The 27,969-nt window shown below is 39.2% G+C and overlaps 1 protein-coding gene across 3 annotated transcripts; it reads right to left on the bottom strand.

Moving 5' to 3' along the window:
* Window positions 1-1,494: 1,494 nt before the first annotated feature.
* Window positions 1,495-27,944, bottom strand: BTF3L4 (basic transcription factor 3 like 4). 3 transcript variants are annotated; one of them, XM_075555917.1, is made up of 6 exons: window positions 27,745-27,944; window positions 23,280-23,346; window positions 18,540-18,653; window positions 8,408-8,609; window positions 7,257-7,316; window positions 1,498-6,723 (listed from the first exon to the last, which is right to left on the bottom strand). In XM_075555917.1, exons 2-6 carry the CDS (start codon window positions 23,331-23,333, stop codon window positions 6,677-6,679), a joined length of 477 nt encoding a protein of 158 aa, XP_075412032.1. In that variant the 5' UTR covers window positions 23,334-23,346; window positions 27,745-27,944; the 3' UTR covers window positions 1,498-6,676. The 3 variants fall into 3 exon arrangements, with proteins under 3 accessions (XP_075412041.1, XP_075412032.1, XP_075412022.1); XM_075555907.1 differs by lacking the exon at window positions 27,745-27,944 and adding an exon at window positions 26,716-26,874 and having other exon boundaries at window positions 1,500-6,723; XM_075555926.1 differs by lacking the exons at window positions 23,280-23,346; window positions 27,745-27,944 and adding an exon at window positions 26,716-26,835 and having other exon boundaries at window positions 1,495-6,723.
* Between the last annotated feature and the right edge of the window lie 25 nt (window positions 27,945-27,969).

The raw sequence follows: 27,969 nt of genomic DNA, 5'->3' as shown, positions 1-27,969 counted from the left end.
AGTTAAGAATCTCAGAAATCCACAGGGGCAATTCTATTCTGTTCTATATGGTTGCTATCAGTCAAAATTGTGTTGATGGAAGGATTGAAGTTTGGTCTGGTTATATTTATTCCCAAGTAGTTCATCTTTTGGATACCCACTGTAAATCCTCCATTTTTGAAGATCACTTTTCTGGATACAGATTTGATTGACAGATTGTCTTAATGTTTTAACTGTTATTCTACTGCCTTTTGGTCTCTGATAAGTCAGCTAATTTTATTAAGAATACCTTGAATATAATGTACACTTCTCTCTTGCTTCAAGATTGTCTTTGGCTTTCAACAATTTGGCATGAGTTTTAATGTAGATCTCTTGAGTTCATCTTGGTTAAACTACCATATATACTCAAGTATAAGCCAACCCGATGTACTGAAACACTCAACTTATACACGAGTTCATACGGTAGTTGAAATGTGAATACTGTTGTCCCTTCATCAGATTGGTAAGGTTTCAGCTTTTACTTCAAATATATATTTTTTGTCCCTTTCTCTTTTCTACTTCTGGGATTCATTTGGTGTGTCTGTTGATGTGCTCCACTCATTTAATTTTGTTCTGCTTTGTGCATTTAAAAAATCAAATGTATTGTCAAGCTCACTGATCCTTTCTTTTGCTTTTTCTAGTCTGCTGTTGAAGTAATATAGTGAACTTTTCTATTTTGTTTATTGTAGTTTGGAACTCCAGAATTTGTTTGGTTATCATCTCTATTGACTTTCTCACTTGGTTCATGCATAATTTTTCTAATTTCCTTTAATACTTTGCATATAGTTTCTGCTCACAGTGTATGTTTAAGACAGTCATTTTGATGTCTTTGACTAGCAATTCCAATGTCTGAATTTTCTTAGGAATGGTTTCTGTCAAACTGCTTTTTTCTCCAGTCATGGGTCATATTTTCATGGATTTAAAAGTTGTGTTTTTTTAAAATAACGTTTGTATTCCAAGTTTGTTTGTGTTTTACTAAAGTTTCTGAACTCTTATTTCTGTAGGTGTACTGGTTCTGTAAGCTCTGCCCCTGGAAGATGACAGCCTCTTGAGTTGATTGTAACCATGGCAATTATCAACAGTTTTCACAGGGTACTGCCAGACTGACCCAACTGTGCAAACTGCAATTCCCAATCTTTGATAAACAAGCCCCTGGCACCACAGCCAACTTCCTAGGTATTACTAAGTGGCTATTCTCCACACCACCATGGAGGCTGAGAATAGGAGATGGAAGCTGGTTGTCCTATGTGGATCAGGATCCAGAGCTCCAAATAAGTTTTCATTTTCCCCCAGTTCAATTGTCATTTTGGTGGAGAGACTTAGAGCTTCTTATACTTTGTCATTTTATGTAAGAGTTTTGTTCCTTGACAGAGAATGTCTAAAAGGTGGCAACATTTTTCTTAGAAACAAGTGTCAAGTAAATAAAAAGAAATAATCTAATGTACTTTCCAAATAATCTTTATAGACTTTTGTTAATTACAGGCAGTCTCTGGATTATGAATGATCTCTGTTCATAAATCTGTCTTTAAATGGAATTTGTACATTAAGTCAGAAGAGTCAGTTTATGGCTAATGTTAGTCAAATGTCTGTCTTAGTATATAATATACAATAAAGTCAAAATATTGCTATTAGGGTTCAGTTCTCATATGCACAGGTTTATTCCAAACAAAACATATTTAAGCATTTTTCCATGATTAATAGATGGCTACAGACAAGTTTTCAGTAATATACTTGTCTCAGTCTGACTAAACCACTACCAATGAGTTGATTCCAACTTAGTGACCCTTAAAGACATGACAGAATTGTTTTGATACTTTCAAAGGGTTTCCCAGACTATAAATCTATGTGGGAGCAACTGTATCTTTTTTATGAGGCTAATGGGTTTGAACCAAGTCTCACCAGGATGCTTAAAAAAAAGTCCAATCAAAACAGCAGCATCTGTGGGCAACCACTAGGCCAGTTAAATTCAAGGCCGAGGTCAGCTCAGGTTATGGTAACTGGATCTTCTTTATTTTCTCCAGGGACACAGGAAGATCACGGGAAGTTATTAGGAAGTTTTAAGACAACTGAAAACTGCATTGGTGAGAAAAGGGCTATAAAAGTTAGGAGGAAAAAAAAAAAGAAAAAAAAAAGTCAGGAGGTGTTCCCCCCCACCACCACCACCAATGCACCTGCTCATTCTTTGAGGGTAGCAGGGCTGTCTTAGGTCAGCAGTTCGAAACCATCAGTGCTCCAAGGGAGAAAAATGAGGCCTTCTACTCCTACTCCTGTCAAGACCAGCTCCCACAAAGTGAGTCTTGGAAACCCACAGGGGCAGTTCTAACCTGTTCTATTAGTTCTCTGAATCTGCATCAGCTCAATGGCACTAAGTTTGGTAAATAAATAGTTGTCTAGAGTGGCCATGTATGCATGGATTTCATTTCCATAAACGCTTGTTGAGTAACTCAGGGTGAGGTTGAGTCTGGACTTAAATACAGCTAATTTAGAAACAATTCTCCCACCAATTAATTAGTTGTGTGGCCTTCGGCAATTCCTGAGATCACTTTCTGGTCCTCTCTAAAAGTAGAATTACCATATCCTCTTCACTAAACTGTCTGAAAATTCAATGGGAGAATTTTGTATTAAATACTAGTATTCAGTAAGTGTTAAGTTATTGTGGTCATGAGTAGACACATTGGGGACTATGCTAGACGTTGGGGGGCAAAAGTTATAACTTCTGCCATCAAGATTCTGAAAATCTGGGCTAGTAACCATTTTAATATTAAAAGTAAAATACATGGAAGAGAATGGAAGCATGAAACAAAATGGGACACCGTAGGGAAGTCTAAGTCGGTGATGCACACAGATTTGAACGTTAGTAGTTGGCTTCTACAAAGAGCATGCTTTGGAACAATCAGGTATAATAGGAGAGCGGAAGCTACCACAACATCCAGGCAAGCTCAAGGTGACAGAGCAAAGATTTGAAGAGAATGGCGGCAGTGTTAAAATATGGTGGCTATTAAGATCATGAATAAATTTCCTGCTGGGGTTTGGAAAACGACAACATACTTTAATTACCTTCCATTTTTATGGTTATTCTTGTAGTACTTTTAAGCATCATTTTAATGAAGAGGAAACTGAGGCTGAGAGGGCAAAGCCATCATCACAATATTCACAGGAACACGATTTTCATGGTTTTTGTCAGGTACTACTGAATTGGTTCTCACTCACAGCAACCCAGTCTACAACAGAACAAAGCATCTCTTGGTCCTGCAGCACACCAGCCTCACAATCATGTTTGTGCCGACTTGCAGCCACTGTGCTGCTAATCCATGTTATAGAGGGTCTTCCTCGTTTCCTTTGACCTTCCACTTTACGAATCATGCCGCCCTTTGCAAGGGACTAATCGCCACTGCCATGTTCAAAGAATGTGAGAGCAAGTCCTGTCATCCTTGCTTCCAAGGAACAGTCTGGCTGAACTTCACATGGTAGTCTATCAAAATGGTACCTCATGGAACACAACAGATCTGAAGGATGGCCCTGGAGTTGTATTGTAGAGTAGCTTTGTTGGATTAGGAATGGTGGTCCAGGGAATTATGTACAGAATCTCTGCAGAAAAGGTTATAGGATGGTAGGTAGGTAGTGAAATTGATCTCTATTTCAAAACCTCCGCTCTTCTCACTGTATCACACTCTCTCTCTCATGAGTCTGTTTACGGGTATAGCATACTTAGAGGTAATGGAAACAAATCAAATACAAACCTATATGTAGGTTTTCTCATACAAACCTGGTAGGCTTATTTGGGATTAAATTTAATGGAACCCTCTAGTCACTAATTATTTTACAAGAAATTAAAGTGCTTGATGTATTCTTAAACTACTACTTAATAGGTAAAATAACGATATTCAAATAGAAGGTCCCAGCCATTTAATTTGGGCTTCTCCCAAATAAATGAAGAGTTTCACAAACACTAAAAAGACCACAAAAAATTAAGATCATGAATAAATTTCCTGCATATATTTCTTGAATGATCGCTCGAAATTAAGGACAATTTCTCTATAAAATACTCTATATATAGTTACTGTGGCAACTAACTTTATATTAAAATGGTATCATTAATATTTATATGCTCAACCCAAAACTCACCACCACTGAGTTCATTCTGACTCATAGTGACCTCACAGGACATGGTAGAACTGCCTCTCTGGGTTTCCAAGATTATAAACCTTTATGCAAGTAAAACATTTATCTTTCTCTTGTGGGGCAGCCAGCTGGGGGTTCTGAACTGCTGACCTTGCTGTTCATAGCTCAACAGATAACGCACTACACAACTCTTTACACTATGCCTACCTACCTGCTCTGGTTGGATCAGGATCTCAATTTGCTTTTCTGGGATGGATGAAGGTATGATTATATAAAACAAAAAGGGAGGATCTACCCTATAAGAGTTGTTGTCAACAGTATAGAAAGGAATATTGGCAAAGCTACTACAAGAGAGTAGGCTAAAATGTGGTCCATGGGCAAAAGGAGGAAGAAGTGGATACAGGAACAAAACGTTTGAAGGCTATTGGTAAAACAAAGGTATCTTAAATGATGATAAATTCACCCTTTAAGGATTGTGAGGGGAAAAAAGTCACAGAACTGCACAAGAAATTTTACATTGAAAATAGTTCATTTGACTGCTGATGAATCTGAGTTAACTAGGTGACCTTGCAAGGTCACATAACTTATTCCAGAGCCTAAACTTGAACTCAACTCTCTAATTTTAAATGCTCTTTTTGAATTGATATGCTATTGATTCTTTTATGTCCCTAACCGTCTGGAGTATCCTCCCTAATTCTCTCTACTCCACAGCATGCCCCTTGGGGACAATCCAGCAAATGAAGAACTGACTGTGCAGAGCAGGTAGTTAATGACCTGACAGTGAAAGAGCTTTATTTCTAATCCTAAGTGCACTGAAGTTGAATTTGGGAAGTGAGGAGGAAAGACAAAAGAAAGAAATTTCATAGACAACAAGAGAAGCACAAGAGGAAATATTGTCCTCTTTTGTACTGTCATTTTATTTTGTACTTAAGTCCAAATATTATATAAAACATAACAGGAAAAATTGAACAAATGTATAAAATAAATTGAGGTGTCTTGATGGAAAACAAAAAAGCTTTTCCTTCTTGTCTAACGATCTCTTGATATGTTGTTAGTGTTGCCCTTTAGATATGAAATGAAGACATCTAGCTTGAAACGGAAGCTGACACCTGCACGGGTAAGCCAGTTAGCTTCGTGATTGGCTAGAAACAAAAGATTTTCTAAAGGCTTACCTACCTATTGGCTATCTAACGCTGAAAGAGTAAAATGCGAGCTCTTATCGTCAGGTAAGAAGAGCGAAATGGGTGAAGGAATGCAACTTACCTCCAAGTCGCCTGAAAGGAGGTGGAAAAATAAATACTGTTTTCCCAGTGTTCTCCCCAAAGCATTACACTAAGCATGCAGAAGGGGTGCTGTGAGCAGCTACAATAGTAAGATCCAACCTAGAGCCTCAGGCCAAGAGCAGGAGAGTGGGTGAAGAAATCCTCCTGAGGCCAGCACCAGCTTACAGAATGAATGCCCACCTGCCCGTCGTCTTATGCTGAGGGATGAGTCTATGGCCAATGTTTCCTTTTTTTTGCTGATTCAAAAGACATTTTCAACTTCAACCTCGCTGGAAAGAGGAATGTTTGCGCTTGCTATGAGAACAGCTAGGATAAAGGGTAAGGCTGACATACAATTATTTAGCAAGCACATGCTGGCTATTCCAGTTGGAAATCGACCCAATTGTAAAATTCACAGGAAATCAAAGGGTAAGAATAGAGTGGCTGCCCCTCAGGATGAGGAAGCAAACTCTTACAGCGAGAGGGAGAACACCCTCCTCAGGCCACGCTCAAGACGCAGAAGAGCATCGCCCAAGGCTGACCCGCCTTTTGGACACCAGTTAGAGAGGAAAAGGGAACTGGGAAGGAAATGAGCTAGTAAGGTATTATCCCGCTGGGTCTGACTTGATAAGTGAACCTAAGTAGCTGTACCACAGATCTGCTACCATTACTCCAGCATGAAGCTGATGGTAAACTATCTCAAGAGATTTTAAACCCAGAGAAATGCCTAAAAACATGAAAGTTACAAAGCATATTAAAATCAAACCTCCATGGTAAAATCTCTTCCGGTTTGAAGTCCACGATACTCACATCTTACTAATTCTGTATATTATTGGGGGGGGTAAAAAAAACTAACAAATGCAAAGATTTGCTTTATTTCTACTAGGGCAAGGGGAAGGATAAATAGAACTGTTTCCAATTTGCTCCCCACTGTACACATACATACCCACATGCATACATACACACACACTAAAAATTCCCCAACCAAAGAAACAAAACAAAAAACCCAAAAAATAATCAAGAATCGAAAGCCCAAAACACCCTCAAACTGCACCGATACTTCGCATTTTGACCAAAATATTAGATCCTGGGAGGAAGTGCAAAATGCAAATCAAATGACCAAAAATGCTGAACAAACAGCATTATTAATATACAAAATATTTATATTACTGAACTACTAACAGGTGATGTTCTCTGTGTCTGTAAAACTTTGGAACCACATAGCTGATCTGTTAAATCTAGTCCATGCCAGCTTCCAAAAACCAGAAAAGATTTTAGTTAGCTTCATTCTTTGATGCCTCATCAAAATTTTCTACGAGATCTAGAAAAAGAACAACAAAAAAGTAAATGAGTCAAATGATACAAAAACAAAAGTAAAAAAAAAAAAAGAAATGTAAATAGGATACCTAATTTCTAACCCCAATAAACACAAAATCATTTCTACTGGGATTAATGTAAAAACTACAGAGTAAGAGGCAGAAATGAACTGGTAGGATTTCACTAATGATTCACTTATCTGCTTCCAATAGTAATCCTAAGAAAATGTGAATTTATTTTTATTAATCTATATAAATTACTAAATTGGAAAGGATTTTCATATGCTAATCACAATCCTCACAGAAAGGTTGTAATAATTATGTAAATTTATAATCATAGCACAATTTCCATTTAATAAACACAGGTCAGAGATATGCGTGCCAACTTCTGATACATGAGAGGGCTTTCATTCTTTTTCATTAGTTCCTAGTTGCATCAATATGCATCAGTTTAAATTCAGAACTCACCCATCAATGGAAAACTCATATGATTTAAATGTGATAAATAAAATACTAAAAATCTGAAAATGTCACTTACCTGGAACATCATCATCTTCCTCATCAATGTCTTCTGGCTTTGGGGTTTTGCTATCCAACACTATAAAAGTTTATTTTAATATTAATCACTGAGAATAATTTTATAGAACACTTGAATTTTTGTCATGTTATTCCTTCTAAATTTCACATATTACTCAGAAAGAGTGAAATATTGTCAACCTAAAGTCAGTCACATATTTTTGCTTACACAATATTAAAATCAATAAAACTTTAACTTCATTACACATACACTAAATACAATTGGCAACTGCAGTGCATGTTAAGCTAAATAACATACATAAATGGATCATTCAGATGAGTTTAAACACAAAGTCATTAAAGTTAATTTATAGCAGTCATATTCTGTTCTCCATGTCAAAAAAATCAATATTACAGATTTCTCCCATCTCTTTTATATTAGAAAGTATCTAGATAAGTAAAATAGACACTAAAATAGTATCAAGGCCTTTTGCTCTTTGGCTTTCACAAGACACATATGAAACTAGAACAGTCTTGTAAATTCTGAGCTTGGGTTGTCATATCTATAATACAATAAACAAAACTAAACAAAACTATAGTTCTGTAATATTTTCTGTCACTAATCAGAAGTGAAAATCAGATTAAATTTATATGGGCTGCATATTAATGGCACCTTGGCATTTTATTTAACTCATTACATGAGGTTAACATATTGTATAAAAAAGGCTTCCAAGGGTGTGAAAAATTGTTATCTCTTAATTCCATTTTTCTAAAACATTTTGATGTACCCTTGTATTATTTCCAAAATGTATGCAAAAATTTTATATACTACATTCCATATCTACAGAAATTTAAAATTGTCATGCATACAAGAATTTTACAAAAATAACAAACAAAATGCTTTCAGCATTTAAAGCAGTTCTCCAAACTTATTTGGCCTACCACCCACTTCTCATAATAAAAATTACTCAACAACCCCCTGGCGATTAAGAACTGTTATTCTGCAGCCCACAATCCAGGATATAATGAAGGTACCTGGTTCTTGCAGACCCTTGGAATGCTGCAGTGTCCCCCCTGGAGGTGGTACCGGCCATTTTGGGAAACACTGATTTAAAATATTTGGTTCTTTAAATAAGGTAGACAGAGAAAAAAGTATAAAATTGAAATACCTACCTTGCCTTGGGAACTGTTCAGCTAATTTCCTAAGACTTGTTAAGCTGTCAGCACCAAGCTGACTTAATATCCCAGGCAGCATCTCTGTGATTGGCTTGGCTTCTGCATGGCCAGTAATGGCAAATGTGTTAGCAGAGAGGGACGCTTGGACCTTGGGATTGTTGAAGTGAATAACTGTCCCATCATCTTTAATCATATTTACCTGAATGACCACAGAAACAAAACGTTATTTCGTATATTTGATAAAAGGAAAATAATCTTTAAAAACAAATTACGTTTTTAAAAAACTTGGTAGTTACATAATTGTCTAATAAAAAGTGGCCGTAGGTGGAAAATAGTTGTAGCAACAAATTAAAATGGTCTAAATAACACAAATTACTAGAATGGCTTAAAAATAGCTTTTGTATTACAGAATCTAAATTTTTTAAATTCAAAGACTCACTGTGAGAAGGAAGTTTATGTTCACGAATAGGGAAAAAGTGGGAATTATTAACTGGCTTCTTAGTGAAATTACCCATTAGAGGATTGGTTGTAAAGAGAAAACACTGAAAATAAGGAGCTGAATCTAGGAACCCAAGCGGAAATCAAGTTTTGAGAATGATGAGGGCAACGAATGTATAAGTGTGCTTTACACAATTGATGTATGTGTGGATTGTGGTAAGAGTTGTATGAGTCCCAATAAAATGATTTAAAAAAAAAGAATACTCAGAAAATTAATCATTCAGATGTTTTACTTCTTTGGGTAGTTAGTGAATTTACAAAACTTCAATTTGTTCTCATCATCATTTTATCCTCTGTAGAGGATTCTGTCAGTTCCTCAAATTTGTAAATGTAATTTCTCAATCCTTATAAATGGCAAAGTAGCTCTCCCCATCCACTTGTCTGGCCAATGAAATATGACTAGGACACCTTTAAAACCGCTCATCTTTCACCAATATGCACTTTTCAGATTTCCTTTTACCTACTGCCTGAGACTCACTCAAACGGAAGGCTGAACATGTGCTACTTGAATCGCTACTTTTCACTCACATTTGCACACTTTTTTTGGGGGGTGGTAGTGGTTTAGATGTGAACTTGGATAAATTAAATGTATAAATAATATGATTCCACCCTGTAGGGTGAGGTTGATTCCACTGGCTAAGTTACCTTGGTGGCAACATGCTTATTATATAAAGTCAGGAGAGTTAACTCTTGGCTACTTTGGATGCATTTCATACACCATCCAAAAATTGCCTCCGGCACAATCCTGCAGAGCTGCTGAGTGTTGTCCAGGGTCAGGGGATCTGGGCTTTGCTTCCTCAGAGGTGGTCACTAGACTGACAAGGCAGTACGAGAAAGAAAGGGGAGAAAAGGGCTTCTAAATTTCTGGCAAGAGTTAGAACACAGAGAAGATAAATTCCTTGGAAGGTTATAACTAACCCTCACAAATAATTTCCAAGATTTTAATCACACAAAACACCATAACTTCCTTTTCTCTTTTACTACTATAGTCAAAGTTCTATGAAGCATACAACACACCAGAAGCATTCAAGCAATGTTAACTTGGGCTGTTGTAAACAAAAGAATTTAAACTAACTTTAGAAAGAGATCAGTGATACAATTCTGAAGATGACAGCTTATATAGAAATTTTTAATATTAAAGTGGCTGGGTAAAGAGGGGCTTGAGAAAGAAGTGACTTGGTGGATACGAAGTGGGGGTGTTACTCTGGAGTTATCTCAGAATCACATCATTTTAAATGAGGAAAGAATAGATTTGATAACTGCTTGTTCTAAGTCAAGAGCAAATCACATGGTTAATAAATGGAATTCTACAATTCTTACATGTGAATAGTTTCAAATATTGGAATATGAGATGTGATTTTATAGGCAATAAATTACAAGATATTTAAAATCATTATTGTTGCAAAAACTTACCAGGAGGGTAAAGGGATGGTGGGGGAACCAATCACATATAACCCCCTCCCTGGGGGACGGACAACAGAAAAGTGGGTAAAGGGAGACATCAGACAGTGTAAGACATGAAAAAAGAATACTAATTTTAAAACTATCAAGGGTTCGTGAGGAAGAAGGAAAAATGAGGAGCTGATATCAAGGGGTCAAGTAGAAAGCAAATGCTTTGAGAACGATGATGGCAAATATACAAATGTGCTTGAGACAATGATGGATGTATGGATTATGATAAGAGTTTTATGAGCCCCCCAAAAAATGATTTAAAAAAACCACTTCATACCATTCTGTTGAACTTACAAGTCTTGCAGTTCAAAGCCTTCGTATGTTAGCAGAATAAATACTGATGCCAAGTTAGAAAAAGAAATATTGATTCCAAGAACTCTTGGTTCAGTAAGCAACCTACTCAACAACAAGTAGCTGGTTAAGTAAAAATGCAGGACTGGAACTGAACTTTCACAAATGTGTGCTTAGTTTCCGTCTGCGTCATCCTCCTTTCTGAAACATTTATTTGCCCATCAAAATCCAATCCCTGGTCACAAGAAAGCTGGCCAGAAAATTCCTTTCTCAGACATGGCCACATGGAGAAAGCAACGAAAGCAGGATACAGACATGGATGTCATATATATATGACATACACATATATATCCCCTTTCTACCTGCTGGGATGCAGTGACACCTGGCAGAAAACTGGCACTTTTGTGGGTGGGGTCGCCTCCCTCAAGAGTGACTAGTCACATCCAAGGGACAAGGACATGGGTGTTAATTTGTTAATGGTTGTCAAACACCCTTTTAGAATAGAGAAAATGAAATACTAAAAGTTGAAAAACAAAACCAGAATATTTTATATTCATCTATCACTTTCCTTCTTATTGAGTAAATGATATTGTCATATAAAACTTTTTAGGCACAAGCTATTAAAAGTTATCAAACTGTTTATTCAAGGTAAGAATAAGGTACATTGGTGAAGAAAGCTGATGGTACGCGGCTATCAAAAGATATAGCATCTGGGGTCTTAAAGCCTTGCAGACAAACAAGTGGCCATGTAGCTGAGAAGCAACAAAGCCCATATGGAAGAAGCACACCAGCCTGTATGATCATGAGGTGTCGAAAGGATCAGGTATCAGGCATCAAAGACTCAGAAGAAAAAAACGTATCATTGTGAATGAGGGGGGTGCAGAGCGCAGACCCAAAGCCCAACTGTAGGCAATTGGATAAGATTTCCTTCCACAATCTGGTTGTTTCACTTGATCTTTGTATAAAACTGTCTCTGGTGGCCTTTCCTACCCACACCTCCATCTCCCATCACTTCCACCTAGAAACTTTAGATTTCTTTGCCTTTAGTAACATGTAAAAGATATCTATTTATGATAACTGATTAAATTAATGAATATATCAAAGACCAGAGAAGTTTGTCCAAACAATTCTCCTTTTCAATCTTCATTATATAGAGGATTCTAATTACCATTTACCTACTTTCTAAAATTTACTTGTAACCTCAAAATCAGTATGGTAACTGAGGCAAAAATAAAGAGTCCCATGTACATGTCCCCAGTTGAGATAAAACAAGTCAACATCCAAACTTTTAGTTTACTCATAATGTAAACAAATGTCCTTTTTGGTGGTGTGTTTAGTGACGTATTTTGTTTTTGTTGGTGATCTTAACTGTTTACAATGTGCCCCAAATGTCTAGTGTTCCTAAGCAGCAGGCTGTCTGTGGTAAGCCTTATAGGGAAAATCCATGTATTAGATAACCTTCATTCAGGCTAGAGTTATATGGTGTGATGTGAGTTCAACAGTAATGAATAATGTATGTTAAAGAAAATGCCTATAAACAAAACATATAAAACAAGGTAATGAATGAGTTAATTGGTTGATGAAAATGTGACCCTCTGAGGCTGAGGCTGGCAGGAACCTAATCTAAAATATTCTCCAGAAAAAAGGGACTCAGTATTCATTAATCAATGCTCACAGCATCCTTGCAGAATTTAACAACTGCAAATAACAATAATTTACTGTTTTCATATTTCTGTGTATCTGAAAACTGGTATGATTACAAGTATACATTTACAGCAGTCATGTATTTTATTTCCCAAGAAATTATTTCAAATCAAAATTATGTATCCTGTCATTAAACAAGTCAATTATATTTTTAAAATTATATCTTAAATATAACACAAAATGTAGTGTTTGAGAAAACCAGGTAATATATAGTACTAGATATCCCTTAAAATTATTTTAGATTGTAAAAGGCAACATAAATTATAGGTTTTATCTTGGTTCTCAAGGAATCAATTTAAGAAAGAGGGAAGGAGAAAAAAATAAAATGCCCCTCCATTTTTGGTTCAATTATTTTGAAATTGTGCAGTTATTACCTACAATTGCTAATTATATATATTTTCTTCAACAGCTAATCTATTAAGGTAGAAAAAAGCAAGCAAATTCACACGCACACACACACAGCGACAATATGTACACATACCTAAGGACCTATATACCCAAATCAAACTCACTGCCATCACAACCCTATAGGACAGAGAACTGTCCATGTAGGTTTCAGAGGCTTTGAATCTTTACAGGAAAGCACGCCTCATCTTTCTCCCAAGGAGTGGGCTGGTGGTTTTGGGATTGTTGATAAATTATTAAATACAAAAACCATGATCTGATATGTAAACCCCTATCAAGTTCACAAAAAAAAGTTGTAAAAACAAACAAATCCTGGGGAGAAAAATGTAAATATGGGGCGTTGTGCCTGTGGACTACCAGGAAGACTTCTGGGAGGAAATCAGTCCTGTAGGAAGACTTAAAAGAGGAGAACATCAGCAGTGTCCTTGAAAATACTGCTGGAGATTTCCTACCCCCACAACGGCACAATGAATTCTGCGCAGCTAGGTACTCACTGGCGTTGAGTTGGTTTCGATCCACAGGAATCCTACCGGTTGGGACATTTGAATTGCTGGCTCGTTGCTAGAGGCCCAACACTTAACCCACTTCACCGCTGGGGGATGGTTTAGTAAATAGTACACAAGGCAGGTATACCTCTTAAACTGTCCTTTTTGAGAGAGTGGAAGAGAAAGAGGCCAAGCCTGGGTATAAGAAATTATAACTGAAAGGACCAAAGGCAGAATAAACACGTGCACAGCATGGACTCTCGTTTTTATACACATTAGTTCAAATCTGGGATCCAATACTTATTAGCTCTGTGGTCTTTGGCAGCTCTAGCTTTCAAGTCTCAGGTCCATCTGTAACCATAGCAACCAACTCAATGGGATACTGTGATGCCAAAATGGACTAAGACATATTTATTCGTTAGTTGTCTACTGTTAATTTTCTCACTAGATTGCTAGCTCCAAAGGATAGAAACCATGAATAACATCTAATGTGCCAGTGTTTAGCAAGCCCTCTGCCCAATTCTTGGCATGGAATAGGTAGTCGGTAAAACTGACTAGCGCTGCTCTTGGGAGAAAGAGGTGGCAGCCTGTTCCTGCAGATGTCCACCCTTAGAGAAGTCTGCCTCTGTCCTACAGTGTCACTGAACGTTGGAATTGACTTGGTAGTGGTGGATTTGGTTTTGTGTGTCATTAGTATTTGATTTAGACAATTTCACAATATTGTGACCTCAGCAATGCATTACAGTGAGTTCTGCATTCTGAAAGGCTCAAAAATTACAGACTTGTTTGGTATTTCAATATCAAATATGCATAAAATTCATGCCACCTCTCACTAGAAGGTTTTTTTTAAAAAATCATTTTATTGGGGCCTCCTACAACTCATCACAATCCATCCATCCATCCATCCATCCATCCATCCATCCATCCATCCATCCATCCATCCATCCATCGTGTTAAGCACATTTGTTGCCATCATCGTTTTCAAAGCACTGTCTTTCTACCTGAGCCCTTGCTATCAGCTCATTTTTCCCCTTCCTCCCCTCACTAGAAGGTTTTTGAAATCCATAAAGCTCTTTCATGCGAACCAAAACAAAAATTTAAGACAAAAAGGACATATTACATCAATATGTCCCTTGGAAATATTACATTAATATTTTATAATGTAACTAATTACATGAAAAATTTCTTTTCCTAAAACAGTGGTTCTTAAAAAAAAATCAACCAATTGCCACTATCACGGCAGGGCCGTGTGTGTCAGAGAAAGCTGTGTCCCACAGGCTTTTTAATGGTTGATGGGGAAGAGAAGTAGATTGCCAGGTCTTTCTTCCAAGGCCCCTACGAGTGGACTTAAAACTCCGTTTTGGTTAGCAATCAAGTCTGTTAACTATGCCAACACCCAGGAACTCCAGTGATTCTCAAGCAAGGATGGTTTTGCCTCCAGGGGATCTCTGATGATTCCCTGAAGACATTTTTTATTGCAATGACTGTGGGGACACTTCTGGCACCTTGTGTCAAGAGGCCAGGATGCTGCTGAACATCCTACAGTGTGAACGGGCAGCTCCCATAACAATTACTCAGTTCAAATATCAGTAGTGCCAAGGCTGATGGAGAGGGGACAGGGAGCAGGAAAACAGAAAGGCGGGCAACTTGCCTAAATACTTACAAGCTAGTTTATTGTTTTCAGAGTTCATGTCCAATTATTACTACAACCTGTTCCTTTTTACCAAGTTTTGGATTGTTAAGAGGCTTGAAAGACCAATATTGTCTGCTTAAAAAATAAATCTAACCCAGATTAATCTCTCTGAAAATTATTTTAGGTCAATGATGATATACAAAAACTTTCACTAAATCTTACCAAAAAAATAATGTCCATAAAACGGTTAATTTTAAGACTTGTGAATGAAAATCTAAGTTTTATCTGGAAATGTTTCATCCAATTGTATGCCTAGAAAGGTTCACTAGGTACTATGACAAACATTTGACTGATATATGAACTGTAACTGTCATGGCATGTACAAACATGATTTAAAGACAAACTTAGTAATGGATTTCAATGTATATTGGTGAATATACAATGATTTTGAAACTACAAAGCAGCTTTACATGATATGTTAACTTGTTTATTCATCTACCCAGGGTGGAAGGGATTTGCATCACTCTGCCAGTTCCTTGCCTTTTTGCGGGGGGGAGAACGCTCTATTTATTGGTGATCCCCAACTTTGCATTATTTCTACTTCATGCTTTGCAGCATATTGCATTCTTGTTATGTTGTTAGGTGGCATCGAGTTGGCTCCAACCCATAGCGACCCTACGCTCAACAGAACAAAACACTGCACGGTCTGCACCATCCTCACCATTGTTCTTGTGCCTGAGCTGAGCACGTTGATGCAGCCATGGTGTCAGTCCATCGCATTGAGGGCCTTCCTCCTTTTCACTGCCCTTCCACTATACCAAACATGATGTCCTTCTCCAGGGACTGGCCTCTCCTGACATGTCTGAAGTATATTGAGGGGATACCCCCCAAAACCTGGGTTTGCGCTTAGAGCTGAGTTTTCATAGTACGCATTTTTCTCTCTAAGCAAGCATCCAGAAACTCACTCTGAGTTAGTGCACCTAGTGGCGTTGCCTGGGAAGGTAAATTTTTTTGTAAAAGCATTTTCACTTGAATCTCATTTTTTGTGATAACCAATTTAAGAGAACATTGTGCAGTTGTGAAATTTTGTTTCCTGCTAGGAAAAATGCCACCGGAACTGTTGTGATGTTAAACGCAGCTTACAAGGCAGCGCTATAGGAAAAACACAAGTGTATGAGTGCTTTTCTCATTTAAAAAAAGGTGAAACTTCAAATGATGACAAACCCCGTTCTGGGCTTCCATCAAGTTCCTGAATGGATGAAAATGTCAACTCATAGTACATTTGGAGTTTGTTCCACCAGATCAGACTGTTAATCAAGCTTTCTATTTAGAGGTTCTGAAAAGATTGTGTAACTGTGTGGCCAAAAAAGCCTGATTTGTGGCAGATGGGGGACTGGTTTTGTAGCATTTTCAGTGCACCAGTTTTGGGGAAAAAACAGCATGCTTCTCTTGCCCCATGCACCTTACTCACCTGTCCTCACTCTGAGACTTCTTTTTGTTTCCATGAAGGAAGAGGGACATAAAAATGGACAGTGATTTGATGACATGGAAAAGGGGAAGAAAAAAATGAGGGAGGTGCTATCAGTCATCCAAACAGATGAGTTTGAAAAATGTTTCCAAGAATGGAATCACATATTTGACAATTGTATTAAGTGTAATGGAGAGTACTTTGAAAGTGATAAGGTTGTTTTCTAAAAAACTTAAATACATAGATTTTGGGCAAAAAAAAATTCCATTTTTTGGGGGGCCACCCCCATTGTAAGATAAAGTTTTGCCATCTTTGCCTCTAAGGACCACTCCAGCCTTACTTCTTCTAATACACATTGGTTTGTCCTTTTAGTAGTCCATGGTACTTTCAATATTCTTTTCCAGCACCACAATTCAAATGCATGCATTATTCTTTTTTGACATCCAATGTTCACATGCATATGCTGTAGTGGAGAATATCATGGCTTGGGTCAGGCACACTTTAGTCCTCTAATTAACATCCTTGCTGTTCAATACTCTACAGAGGTCTGTGCAGCAGATTTACCTAATGCAATACATCCTTTGATCTCTTAACTGCTGCTTCCAAAAGCATTGATTATGGACCCAAGCAAGGCAAAATCTTTGAAAACTTCAACCTTTCATTATTTATAATGTTAGCTACTGGTTCAGTTATGAGGATTTTGGTCTTTCTTACACAGAGTTGTAATCCATACTGAAGCCTGTAACCCTTGCTTTTCATCAAGTGTTTCAATTCCTGCTCACTTTCAGCAAGTGAGGTTGTACCATCTGTGGATCACAGGTTGTTTATAAACCTTCCTCCAATCATGATGCCACATTCTTCTTCACATAATCCAGCTTCTCTGATGATTTGCTCAGCATATAAACAAATATGGTGAGGGGCGACAACCCTGACGCACACCTTTCCTGATTTTAAACCATGATGTATTCCCTTGCTCTGTTCACACAGCTGCAAGTTCCAAATGGATACAAAGAAATGTTCTGGAATTCCTTTTCTTCTCTTATGGTGCACACAATTGAATGCCTTGGCATAGTCAATGAAACACAAGTAAACATCTCTCTGGTATTCTCTGCTTTGAGCCAAGAACCATCTGAGATTAGTAATGATGTCCCTTGTCCCACATCCTCTTCTGAATCTGGCCTGAACTTCTGGCAGCTCCTTGGAAGTGTATTGCTGCAACCGTTGTTGGATGATCTTAAGCAAGCTTTTACTGTGTGTGATATCAATGATATCATTCTATAGTTTGAGCATTCTGCTGGGTCATCGTTCTTTGGAATGGGCACAAATATGGATCCCCTCCAGTCAATTGGCCAAGTAGCTGTCTTCCAAATTTCCTGGTATAGATGAGTAAGTGCTTTCTCTGTGGTATTTCCTTATTAGAGATTCCCTTTATTAGAGATTTGCATTACTTCTAATTCATGCTTTGTAGTACATTGTATTAATCATCTATTAAAAACTCTGATGTGAGATCACACACAGTAAATGAAATCATTAAATCTGACTTATGGTAATGAAATTTAAGGACTGGTAATTATTTAAAATGAGTAACAAATTACCAAATAGAGGTGGAGATAACATATGCTAAGTAATTGATGTCACTATAACTTCTTCATATCCTTTGAAATATCAATTTTTATTCTAATATTTGCAAACAAGTGGTTATCATCAAAATCTAATAAATGGCTTACTTTCTAAAAGAATAAAATTAGCCTGTAATTTTTGAAAGAGGTCCAGAAAGAAAGCCAATTCATGTCAAGTTATATTAAAGCCTCCACCTAAGGTAATTATTAAAAGGAGTTAGAGAATAAAAGGTGCTCTTTAGCGGAAATAAGTCAACTTACCCAAGAAGGTCTCTGGGCTAATTTCTCTTAGAAAAAAAATCTTACTTTGCATCAAAACTTAAGAACAATTATATAATTTTGTCATTATGCACATATCTTCAGTCTAAAAAGTATGATAAAAACAACTATGTATTGAAATCCTTTCTAACAAACATTTATTTTATACAAAAAGCAATATCAACAGCTGAGGTCCTTCAAAGACATCTGATCAACAATATAAAAGATTATTCTAACCCAATATATTTGAAAAGTCTAGATATTTATGAATGTACTATTTGCCCACATAATTTAACAATTTGCACAGTGCTCATACCTCTTCAATACCAGCTATATTATTCACAGCCAATTTTTTAAGAGAACTCTGAAGCTTTTTGTCATCAGCTGTAGCTGTTCTATGTACCACCTTCTTCTTTCTGCGAGCTGTACCCTGAAAAGTAAGCAGATAAGTATGTTAGCAAGCCCAGCATCCAGCACACTGCAATCACATGTCTTCCCATCTACCACAATCACCAAACAGAAACCCACACAGGAAACTGCTGACTAAATAGTAACAATTAATAAGACCGCCAGAGTTGTGAATGTTGGCCTAATCTGGACTTTTCATGGTCAATTCTAGCCATTTCTTACCCAATATCCAGCCTTTATCATTTCAACACCCCTTTTTGTTTCAATAGTGTTTGCTAATAACAAATAATTGGTAACTTCAAGTCAATTAAGTACTTGTTTTAAGTTACAGACAATTTTCCAACAGGATAAAGGATATTTTTTAATACTAAAAAGCTAAACCAAATAAATGCGCTGTCAGAGAGTCAATTCTAACTCAAAGTGACTCTAAAGGGCAGACTAGAACTACCCCATAGGGTTTCCAAACTGTTTACTTTATATCAGAAGATCCCATCTTTCTCTCCCAAGAGGCTGGTGGGTTTGAACTGCCAATCATTTGGTTAGCAGCCAAGCACGTTATATATCTCTGTGAAAGCTTTAGACTCTGAAAATCCAGGAATGAAAAAGGTCAAGTTCTTCAAAGTAGCTTCAAGAAGTATATATTATAGTGGGAGGAAAGTCAATAAATATACAAACAAATGAGTGAATTTAAAATATAAGGGCTAATAAGGAAAAATAAATAACCCCACAAAGCCACATCAGCACAGTGCTGTGCACTTGGGTGGGGACAAAATGCTACTTGATGGGAATGCCCATGGAAGACCTCTATGAAGGGATAACTTAGGAGCTGAGACCCAAGAAAAGACCTAGGGCAGAGTGATCCAAGTAGAAGGAATGCAAATGAAAAAGCAAAGCAATATGGGTAGAACAAAATGAACAAGGGGAGAAGCGGACAATGAACTCAGGGACAGGTGGCTCCGGATCACATGGGCCTAGAATGCAGTGGGCAGGGTTAGATGTTATTCTAAGTGCAGTAAGAAGCCTTGGAAGGTTTCCATCAGAGGAGTGGTGACTTTGAACACGTTTTTAAAAAAAACATCTTTGAGTTACGGTTTTGAAAAAATGACTGTGGTTGCTGAGTGGAAAATGGATCACAAGAAGAGCAGTCAGGAGCCTACTTAAGTCCTGGTAAGAGACGAGGGTTGTGACAGTGGAGAGGGTGAGTGGTCTGATTCTGAGAGGTGCCAACAGTCCCTGAAAATGAAGTATGAAGAAAAGCACCTGAGATGATGCTTACACTTACCTGAGAAAGTAGAATAGGAGCCTGTCTACTGAGGTTAATTTACAAGCATATATGCTTTGACACTCTAAATGCATTTCCCCATTGGAAAACTATTTAAAACGATCCAGGAACTTGCTAGTTTACACAAATGTAACTGAAAGCAGAGCTGAAATACTCCATTTTGAAGCAGCCCAAGCCTAAAGGTTAAATAGAGTTCAATCTCTAGGTGGCTTCCAGAAAGTAAATCAGCCTAACGGAGTGGAGGCAGGGGCTTCAGTCTCAACATCTCTGGCAGGCGTGGATGACAGCTTTGTGAGTTGCTGCATCATCAACAGAGGTTAGGACCAGATGCAGGTTGCTGAGGATGGAACCGCAACTTCTCACACAGATGGTCATTTATTTGTGAATGTTTTCGACTCAGAGATAGCTCAATTGCTCGAATATCTAAACTCAACTGATCTTTAGGAACCTCAAAGTCAAAGGTCTAAAAGTTTATCAGTCTACCAACCTATCTGTCGTTTTGATCCCAAGTTTTATACCTGGTGGCACTACATTCAGTCTCTAAAACAGAAATGTGGGTGAAGAGAGACAATGGACAGTATAAGATATGAAATAACAATAACAATATATACTTGATCAAGGATACCTGAGTGTGGGGAGGGAAGGGAGGAAAAAAAGAGGAGCTTATACCAAGGCTCAAGTAGAAAATGTTTCGGAAATGATGGCAACATATGTATAAATATGCTTGATACAATTGATGTATGGAGTGTTCTAAGAACTGTAAGACAGCGGTGAGAGTGGCGACACGGGGAGGGAAGGGGGTGTAGAAAGGGAGAACTGATCTCGGGGATCTACATGTAACCTCCTCTCTGGGGGATGGGCAACAGGAAGGTGGGTGAGGGGAGACGCCCCGCAGTGTAAGATAAGATAAAATGATGATTTCTAAATTAAGGGTTCATGAGGGAGGGGTTAGTGGGGAGGGGGGGGAGGGAACAAAAGGAAAACTTGGTCCCAGGAACCCAAGTGGAAGGTGAATTTTAAGAATGAGGGTAATAAATATACGAATGTGCTTTACTCAATAGGTGTATGTATGGATTGTGATAAGAGTTGTATGAGCCCCAATAAAATAATTTATTAAAAAAAAGAACTGTAAGAGCCCCCCAAAAATGAGTTTTATAAAACAAATCTGGTGATTATCCCTGATTCGCCTCTCTTCTTCCTACCTCTAATTTCTATCAGCCACTGAGTCAATTCCAACACCTAAATATATATCCCATAGAACTACAGCAGTTTCTGGATTGGTTTCCTTTCTTCCCAACTTCCATTTTCCACACCGCCAGCAGCCCCCTTTCTAAAATGACTGTCACTTCACCCCTAATCGTTCACTACTTGCTCATTTCCAAGCAGATACATTCCAAATTTCTTCATATGGTCTGTAAACCTCTCCATGACTTAACTCCAAATTATCTGGTCCAGTGATATTTCCATTAATCTAAACTTAGCCTGTCCCAAACTGAAACAAGTAATTCTATTTAAGAGCCACTCTATCTCATGAGGTGCCTTTGCACTTGTGGAACTGACACTTCTCTTCCCCTTGTCTCCTACTATCCTCAACCTGCCTAGAGATAACTTACTTAGCCTTTCAAAACTTTAGCTGTTATGACTTCTTTTGTCGACTCATCTCTACTACTCAAGGGCCCCACCTTACTTCTTTCATTTTAACATGTACTGTATTATAAGTATGAGCAGGCCTCCCATTCTCAAGCTGAGTAGGAAAATTCATATTTATAAGCTATGTGGCTGGCGCATTGTAGGTCCTCAAGAAATGGTAGTTAAATGAATGAATGCCCCAGCCATCTGTTTAAAATCTTTAACAGCAATATGCTGCATCAAGCTCTTTCTATTCTGTGGTTCTCCAACATCCCTAATTTTTGCTTTGGCATATTACATTATACTTGCTACTGCAATATGGTCATTTTGGTTATTCATTTCATCTCACAGCAACCCTACAGGACGAGGTAGAACTGCCCCTGTGGGTTCCCAAGACTGTAACTCTTTGTGGGAGTAGAAAGCCTCTTCTTTCTCCCACAGAGTACCTGGTGGTTTCGAACTGCCGACCTTGCAATTAGCAGCCCAATGCGTAACCACTAAGCAACTAGGGCTTACATGTTTACCCGACTAATGACTCCAAAGTCATAAAATTATATCACCATGAAAGAAGTAGAAAGTACTACTCATTTCTTCCCTCATTCCATTCCTGAATCCAGGAGGTTCAGTTATTATCAAAGCAAATGGCACAGTGAGGCAGCTACATAAAGCAGTGTCCTGCATTCCCTAGTCCCAAATCTGAAGTACTGTTCTCATTTTCCCTAGATTGTACTGAGCAGATACACAAATAGAATTAGCTCCTTGAAGCTGGTGCCAAAGCTGAAAGGAATCATGGACGCAGATGCTCTAAATTAGCTCTTCCTTAGAAACTGTATGATGTTTCAACATATTTACCTACACAGAATAGGTACTAGGGAAGAACTTGAAGGTCCTAGCAATAAAAAATGTGCAATCAACTTAAGCATTTATAGTAAAATCTTTTGGAAACTTTGCAGATGTAAGAGGTGCATGTGTATGATGTAATGGGTGTATATCCAGTCAAGATGAAGTAGTATTAACATTTGGTATGCTCTGCAGGGGAAGCTAACATAATAAATCAGTTGTTGAGTCCATTCCAATTCAAGACAACTAACCCCACCGTCTCTTAGTTCTGCATAGGTTTTTCAATGGCTGAATGTTCGTTCTTCTGAGCTGCCTCTGGGTAAATTTAAACCCCAACCTGGTGGTTAGCAGCTGAGCACAAAACTATGCATAATAGCAGCTATTACTTATTAAGCTTCTCATTTGACCAGATACCATGCTAGGTATTTTGTAACTACTACTTTAATCTTTAGGAGGCCTGGTGGTGCTGCTGGGTAAGTGGGCTGCTAACTAAAGGCCAGAGGTTCAAACCTACCAGTGGGAGAAAGCTGAGGGTATATGCTTCTGTAAAGATTTACGGCCTCCTAAAATGTATATAGACGTCACTAAATCTTTAGAAGCATCCAACATAGAATTAGTTCCATTTCAGATGAGAAAATGGATGCTTTATGAAGTCAAGAAAATTGCTCGTCACACATCAGATATTAGGAATTGGGATTAAAAGGTGGCCATTTCCATCGTACCATCCATTAGAAGTTTTTGACTCTGTATTTTAGACCTAGACAAATTATTTTCAAATTGGAATGTAGGTTGTCTTGATTATTGAACATCTTAGATTTTCAACAACCACAAATCCAAAATAATTTACTATCTGGTAATCATACATCCCGCTATCAGTTTTTCTTATGACACACTCACCTTGCCCCCTATCCGGACCTGAGCCTGAAGTTTGGCTAACTTTTCTTGATTCATGCTGATGGTAAATCTAGGAGGGGAAAAATAGATTTGTTAAAGTCACTGCTTTAGGCAAAATAAAGTAACTTTTTATGTGACTAGAACCTTCAGGGTTTTTAATATTCTTTTTGAGCTTGCCACATGCATCACCACAATCATATTACTGCTGTCTATATACTTGTTTTAGCTACATAAACCAGATTGTGAAAGGACAAAATTGAGAATACTATGAAAGGAGTGTATATATATATATAGACAGTAGAGTGGGATTCAAATTCACCTACTTGAAGATCTTTCCTTAAAAACACGACTCAGTACTTTGGCATTCAGTAAAGCCAAACCAATTATGAAATCTCTGTTGGGAAACTAGTTCTTACCCTCCCCCACCCCCACCACAATATTTTTACAGAAGAGAACTGTTATCAGATGTCATTAACAAAACCTTCAAGTGGATTTTTTCCCCTTCAAAATAACCTTCTATATTTCTTATAAACCATGAACAGGAAGGGAAAAAAAGTTGGGCAAAGAATTTCAATAATTAGCCTAGCTGTCAAGTTCTAAGGTAGTCACCATCTTCTATTCAAAGTCAGGTCGTATGTTACTAGGGAAAGAGAACCAGACTTCCAGCCATTCAGTGATTCTGTAGTACTCTACAGAGTTCATTCAACATCTTTCACAAATATGTCATTCTCCTCAAGATATAGGGCAAAATAATTCATCACACAATTTGATAAATGCATCTCTGCTACAAAACACTAAATTCTGGGGCAGGGAATGCAAAAATAAAACCTAGTAAGGTTAATGATAGTCCGACTAGACTAAGACAAAATGTTCCTAAGTTTATAATGGGTCATAACATTCCACACAATACAAACAAATAAAAGTCAGAGATAAAAGTCTTCTTTTACTTGTTGCAGATCAACAGAGGATTACTGAGGTGCCCCCCCAAATCCCAAATACACTGCCATCGTGTCAATTCTGACTCAGTGTCCCTAAAGGGCAGGGTAGAACTGCCCGTGTGGAGAACTGCCCGTGTGGGTTTCTGAGTCTTACTTTACTGGAGTTGAAAGCTTGCCTTTCTCCCACATGGGTGCCCTGGCAGTGTGGTGGCTCAGCATTGGGCTGCAACCAGCACCTTCGGCAGTTTGAAACCACCATCACCTCCTCCACAGGAGAAAGACTGGGTGCTTGGAAACCGCCAAGGGAGGTCACTCTGAGTCAGCATTGACTGGGTGGCAGTGAGTTTGTGCTCTCTGGTCTGAGATGCAAAAGAGCAAGCAAACCAACAGCTAGTTTGCTAACAGTCCCTTTGGGGTCGGCAGACAGATGGCTTACTTCACTTGAAGGATTGAAACAGACAGAAGGAAAGATAGTATGATTACTAACCAGTTTGAACTGTGATAACTGTACTTAGGCACAAAGCTACATACATGTGTATTTGATTCTTATTCCTCTTTAAGGCCAAAGTTTACATCTCAAATAATATTTAGAATTTATGACTCTTCAATGTTCAGCACTCTATCTAAGTACTCAAGGAGCTAAAAACACTCTTTTTAGACACACATGTGAGTACTGTGCAAACCCAGAAGTCTTAGCTGTGCCAAGCTCAGTTCTGCCAAGAAACCTGCTGCCATAAATTCCTATCTTTATACTCAAACAGACACAGAACATCAAGATTCACTTTTCTCAAAGGAATGTGGCCACAAAGGTATAGCTGAGTAACAAAAAGCCTAAGGAATTCCTTGCCCCCACCCCTCAAAAAAGGAGCTGAGTTAAAAGTTATCATAATTAGACAGACTTTTTAAATTTTTTGTTGTCATTTGGAAGTACCAATTCCCAAGGGATGGAGTTGGAAAATCAAGTAAAAAAGAGTCCAGACTTACAGGAAACAAAAGAATAAAATTAATTCTTTCATCTATGTGGACAAAGAAAGGTCAGATTCTACGCTGGGCAGTCAGGATAACAGAATGAAGAATCCTTGCTCCCAAGACTAACTTAGAGAAATTGCATTGAGGGGAGGTTGGGGATCTCCAGGAGATAAGAAAGAAAGAAGAGCGCTCCTTTGTCTACTAGCTAGCTGGTCGGGGTGTGTAAGGCTCAAGACTAAGAAGACTGGATCCTGTCCAGAGATAGCAAGCTCAGAACATGGAGCAGACCTCAAAGAGCAGCTGTTTTTCGTTTCCTCCTCCCCAATCAACCTTGACTATGCCCCACATCCTTGTGTTAAATGAGAGGTCATTGAAAAGACTTGCTGGTAGTAGCAGCATATAAATTACAGACTAATAGGAGCCCACCCCTGTCCCTTATTTCTATTACATAGGGAAAGGAAAGAGGGTCTCTGAAGGGGGAAGGTAATTTCCTAAGGCACATGATTAGTGAATTCTTGAGAATTCCCGGACCTTTTATCCATTTCCCCCAGGGTGTGAATCATCAATATTTATTGCATTCCTACGTTCCCAAAAGTGTGGCAGCCACTTTCCCAAACATGTTTACTAGAAGATGATTTCAGCCTTTTTAGTTCCCTTTCTCTATTCTGTGGCGTTTGGAGAGGCTTTAAGTTTCAGAAGGATCAGGGTTCCACCTTGTACATCTATTCTTTAACCTGCTGGGAAGTTAGTTGACTTCTTTAAACTTGTTTTCCTCCTAAAGTTTCTAAAACTTGTTTTAGAAAAGCAGTAAGAGGCCATCCTGCACAGGGCTGTTTTATGGGGAAAGGCTAAAGGATCAAGCAGAGTGTACGTCTCAAAGGATTGGTAACTATTGTTACCACTTTCGGAGACAGCAATAGTATACAGTGAAACAATGTGGGAACCAAAGTTGAAACGGCCATTCACGCATGACACCGGGCCATGAGTCCATCGTCTATTCCCAGATATCAGGCAGTTGATTAAGCGATAAAGCTGGGCGGGGAGAAGGCTCGGAAGAGAAAGGCGGACTTGTAAACAGTGCCGTGACAAGGTGACGGGCGCTGCAACAAAGTTCGGTCCCAAGTGCTTGGGGGTGCAGAGGGGTGCTAGCCTCAGTTTCCCAGTTGACCCTAACGAACTGGGAAGATCAAATGAGACGGCAAGGGATGGGCTGTACCAGCTCGGGGTATTGTTGCGAATAAGGACGGGCAGCGGGGCAGGGGGACCACTCGCCTCCTTGGGACAGTCTCTGGACGGCTACCGCGCTGGCCCGCAATGGGAGAGGCGGTGGTGCCGGGGACCTTCCCCAGGTGCCGACCCCCAGCTGCGCCGCCGGTAACCTACAGGCCAAGCCAGCCGCCTCCGCCCCCCCTTGGCGCGCCACGACGGAAGTGGCAGCCCGAGCGGTTGGCGGGTGTCGGAAAAGGAGGGCGGGGGGAGACCGTGCACAGCGGCCCATGGCCGTGGAGTGGCGGGACCGCCGAGGGTCTCACCTGAAGCAGGGAGGGTCCTCAAACACCAGCACGCGGCAAGAGCAAGATGGCTGCCTTAGTGGAGACAGAGAAAGACGAAGGCGGCGGGAGCAAAGTCCACGTGATGCCGCCGGCTCCACCTCTCCCACAGCAGAGAGGCCTATCGGGGAGTCTGCACGTGAACTACAATGCCCAGCATGCTGTGCGCCTCCCAATAGAATGGCAGCAGGTGCAAGTGGCCGCGCTGCATCCTGGAGCTTGCAGTCTCCGGTGCGTTCCATTGTGTTCCCTAACTACAAGCTGTAAAGATTGGAGAAACCACTGCCTTGGAGGAATTCTGACTCGCAGAGACCCTATGAGACAGAGAACTGCACCCATGGAAGCTCCAAGGCTGGTCACAATTATTTCCCCCTCCTGTATTGAGGCTGATGAGTTCGAACCTCGTACCTTTGGATTCGAAATCCAGTGCTTTAATCACTGGGTCACCAAGGTTCCCTACAAACCAAGGAGCCTAAATAAAAGGGCTAGAATACTTTTGTTTGGATTTGTACTTTTTGTCCAGTCGCTTTCAAATATTTAAAAAATCCGCACTGTTAGGAACTGTGCCCCAATTTCGGCATGGTTTCTATGAAGTAAAGGAAAGAAAAAGTGAGCAGAAATAGCTCAACCCGCGTAGAATTTTAAAACAACAGAAACACAGGTTTAACGAGAAGATATTTTCCATGTAATGTCTGCAGTGACTGAAGCCTTGGTTCATCCAGGTCAGTCCCAAGTTCGGTTTTCTCAACGCTTGCATCCGCGGGTTGCATCATTTTTAGGTGGAAGAATTACGTTTACGAGGAAGAATAAATTAGGTACAGTGATTTTTCCGTGGCACTTAGGAACATTCCAGCAAGACGTGAGTTCCTGCACCGGAGAGCATACGCGCCCGGTCTCCCCGGAGTCCGGAGCAGGAACCACAGAGTGACATCAACTGCTTCGGTGTGTATTATTGGAGAAGTGGGTAACCCCTCAGTGGCGTGAAGTAGCTGTCCCGGATCAAAGACTTGCCTTTTGACTATAAAGTGTAGTGATGCCAAGTGACGGACCCAGCAACGGTTCCCTCGCGTCTGCACCCCCGCCCCCGGCTCAGCCGACCTTTCGCCCTCGGTCGCGGGACCCCGGCTTTCCGAATCCGCTGGAAAGAACTTGCGCTTCAGGGTAACTCCCGCATCTTTTGCCTCTTACGGGATCTGCACCTTTAAACTAACTCCATCCCAAAACGAACCCCGGAGG

The sequence above is a fragment of the Tenrec ecaudatus genome, chromosome 1 (assembly GCF_050624435.1).
Source record: "Tenrec ecaudatus isolate mTenEca1 chromosome 1, mTenEca1.hap1, whole genome shotgun sequence".
NCBI classification, from domain to species: Eukaryota; Metazoa; Chordata; class Mammalia; order Afrosoricida; family Tenrecidae; genus Tenrec; species Tenrec ecaudatus.
This window is presented reverse-complemented; position numbering and strand designations above follow the sequence as displayed.

Excerpts from the sequence above, each read along its gene's own strand:
- BTF3L4 (XM_075555917.1), bottom strand. The coding sequence starts at position 23,333 with ATGAATCAAGAAAAGTTAGCCAAACTTCAGGCTCAGGTCCGGATAGGG. Across the intron at positions 8,610-18,539 it reads ATATAGCTGGTATTGAAGAG|GTAAATATGATTAAAGATGA; the intron begins GTATGAGCACTG and ends GTGGTCATTCAG. Across the intron at positions 6,724-7,256 it reads GGAAGATGATGATGTTCCAG|ATCTCGTAGAAAATTTTGAT; the intron begins GTAAGTGACATT and ends TTCTTTTTCTAG.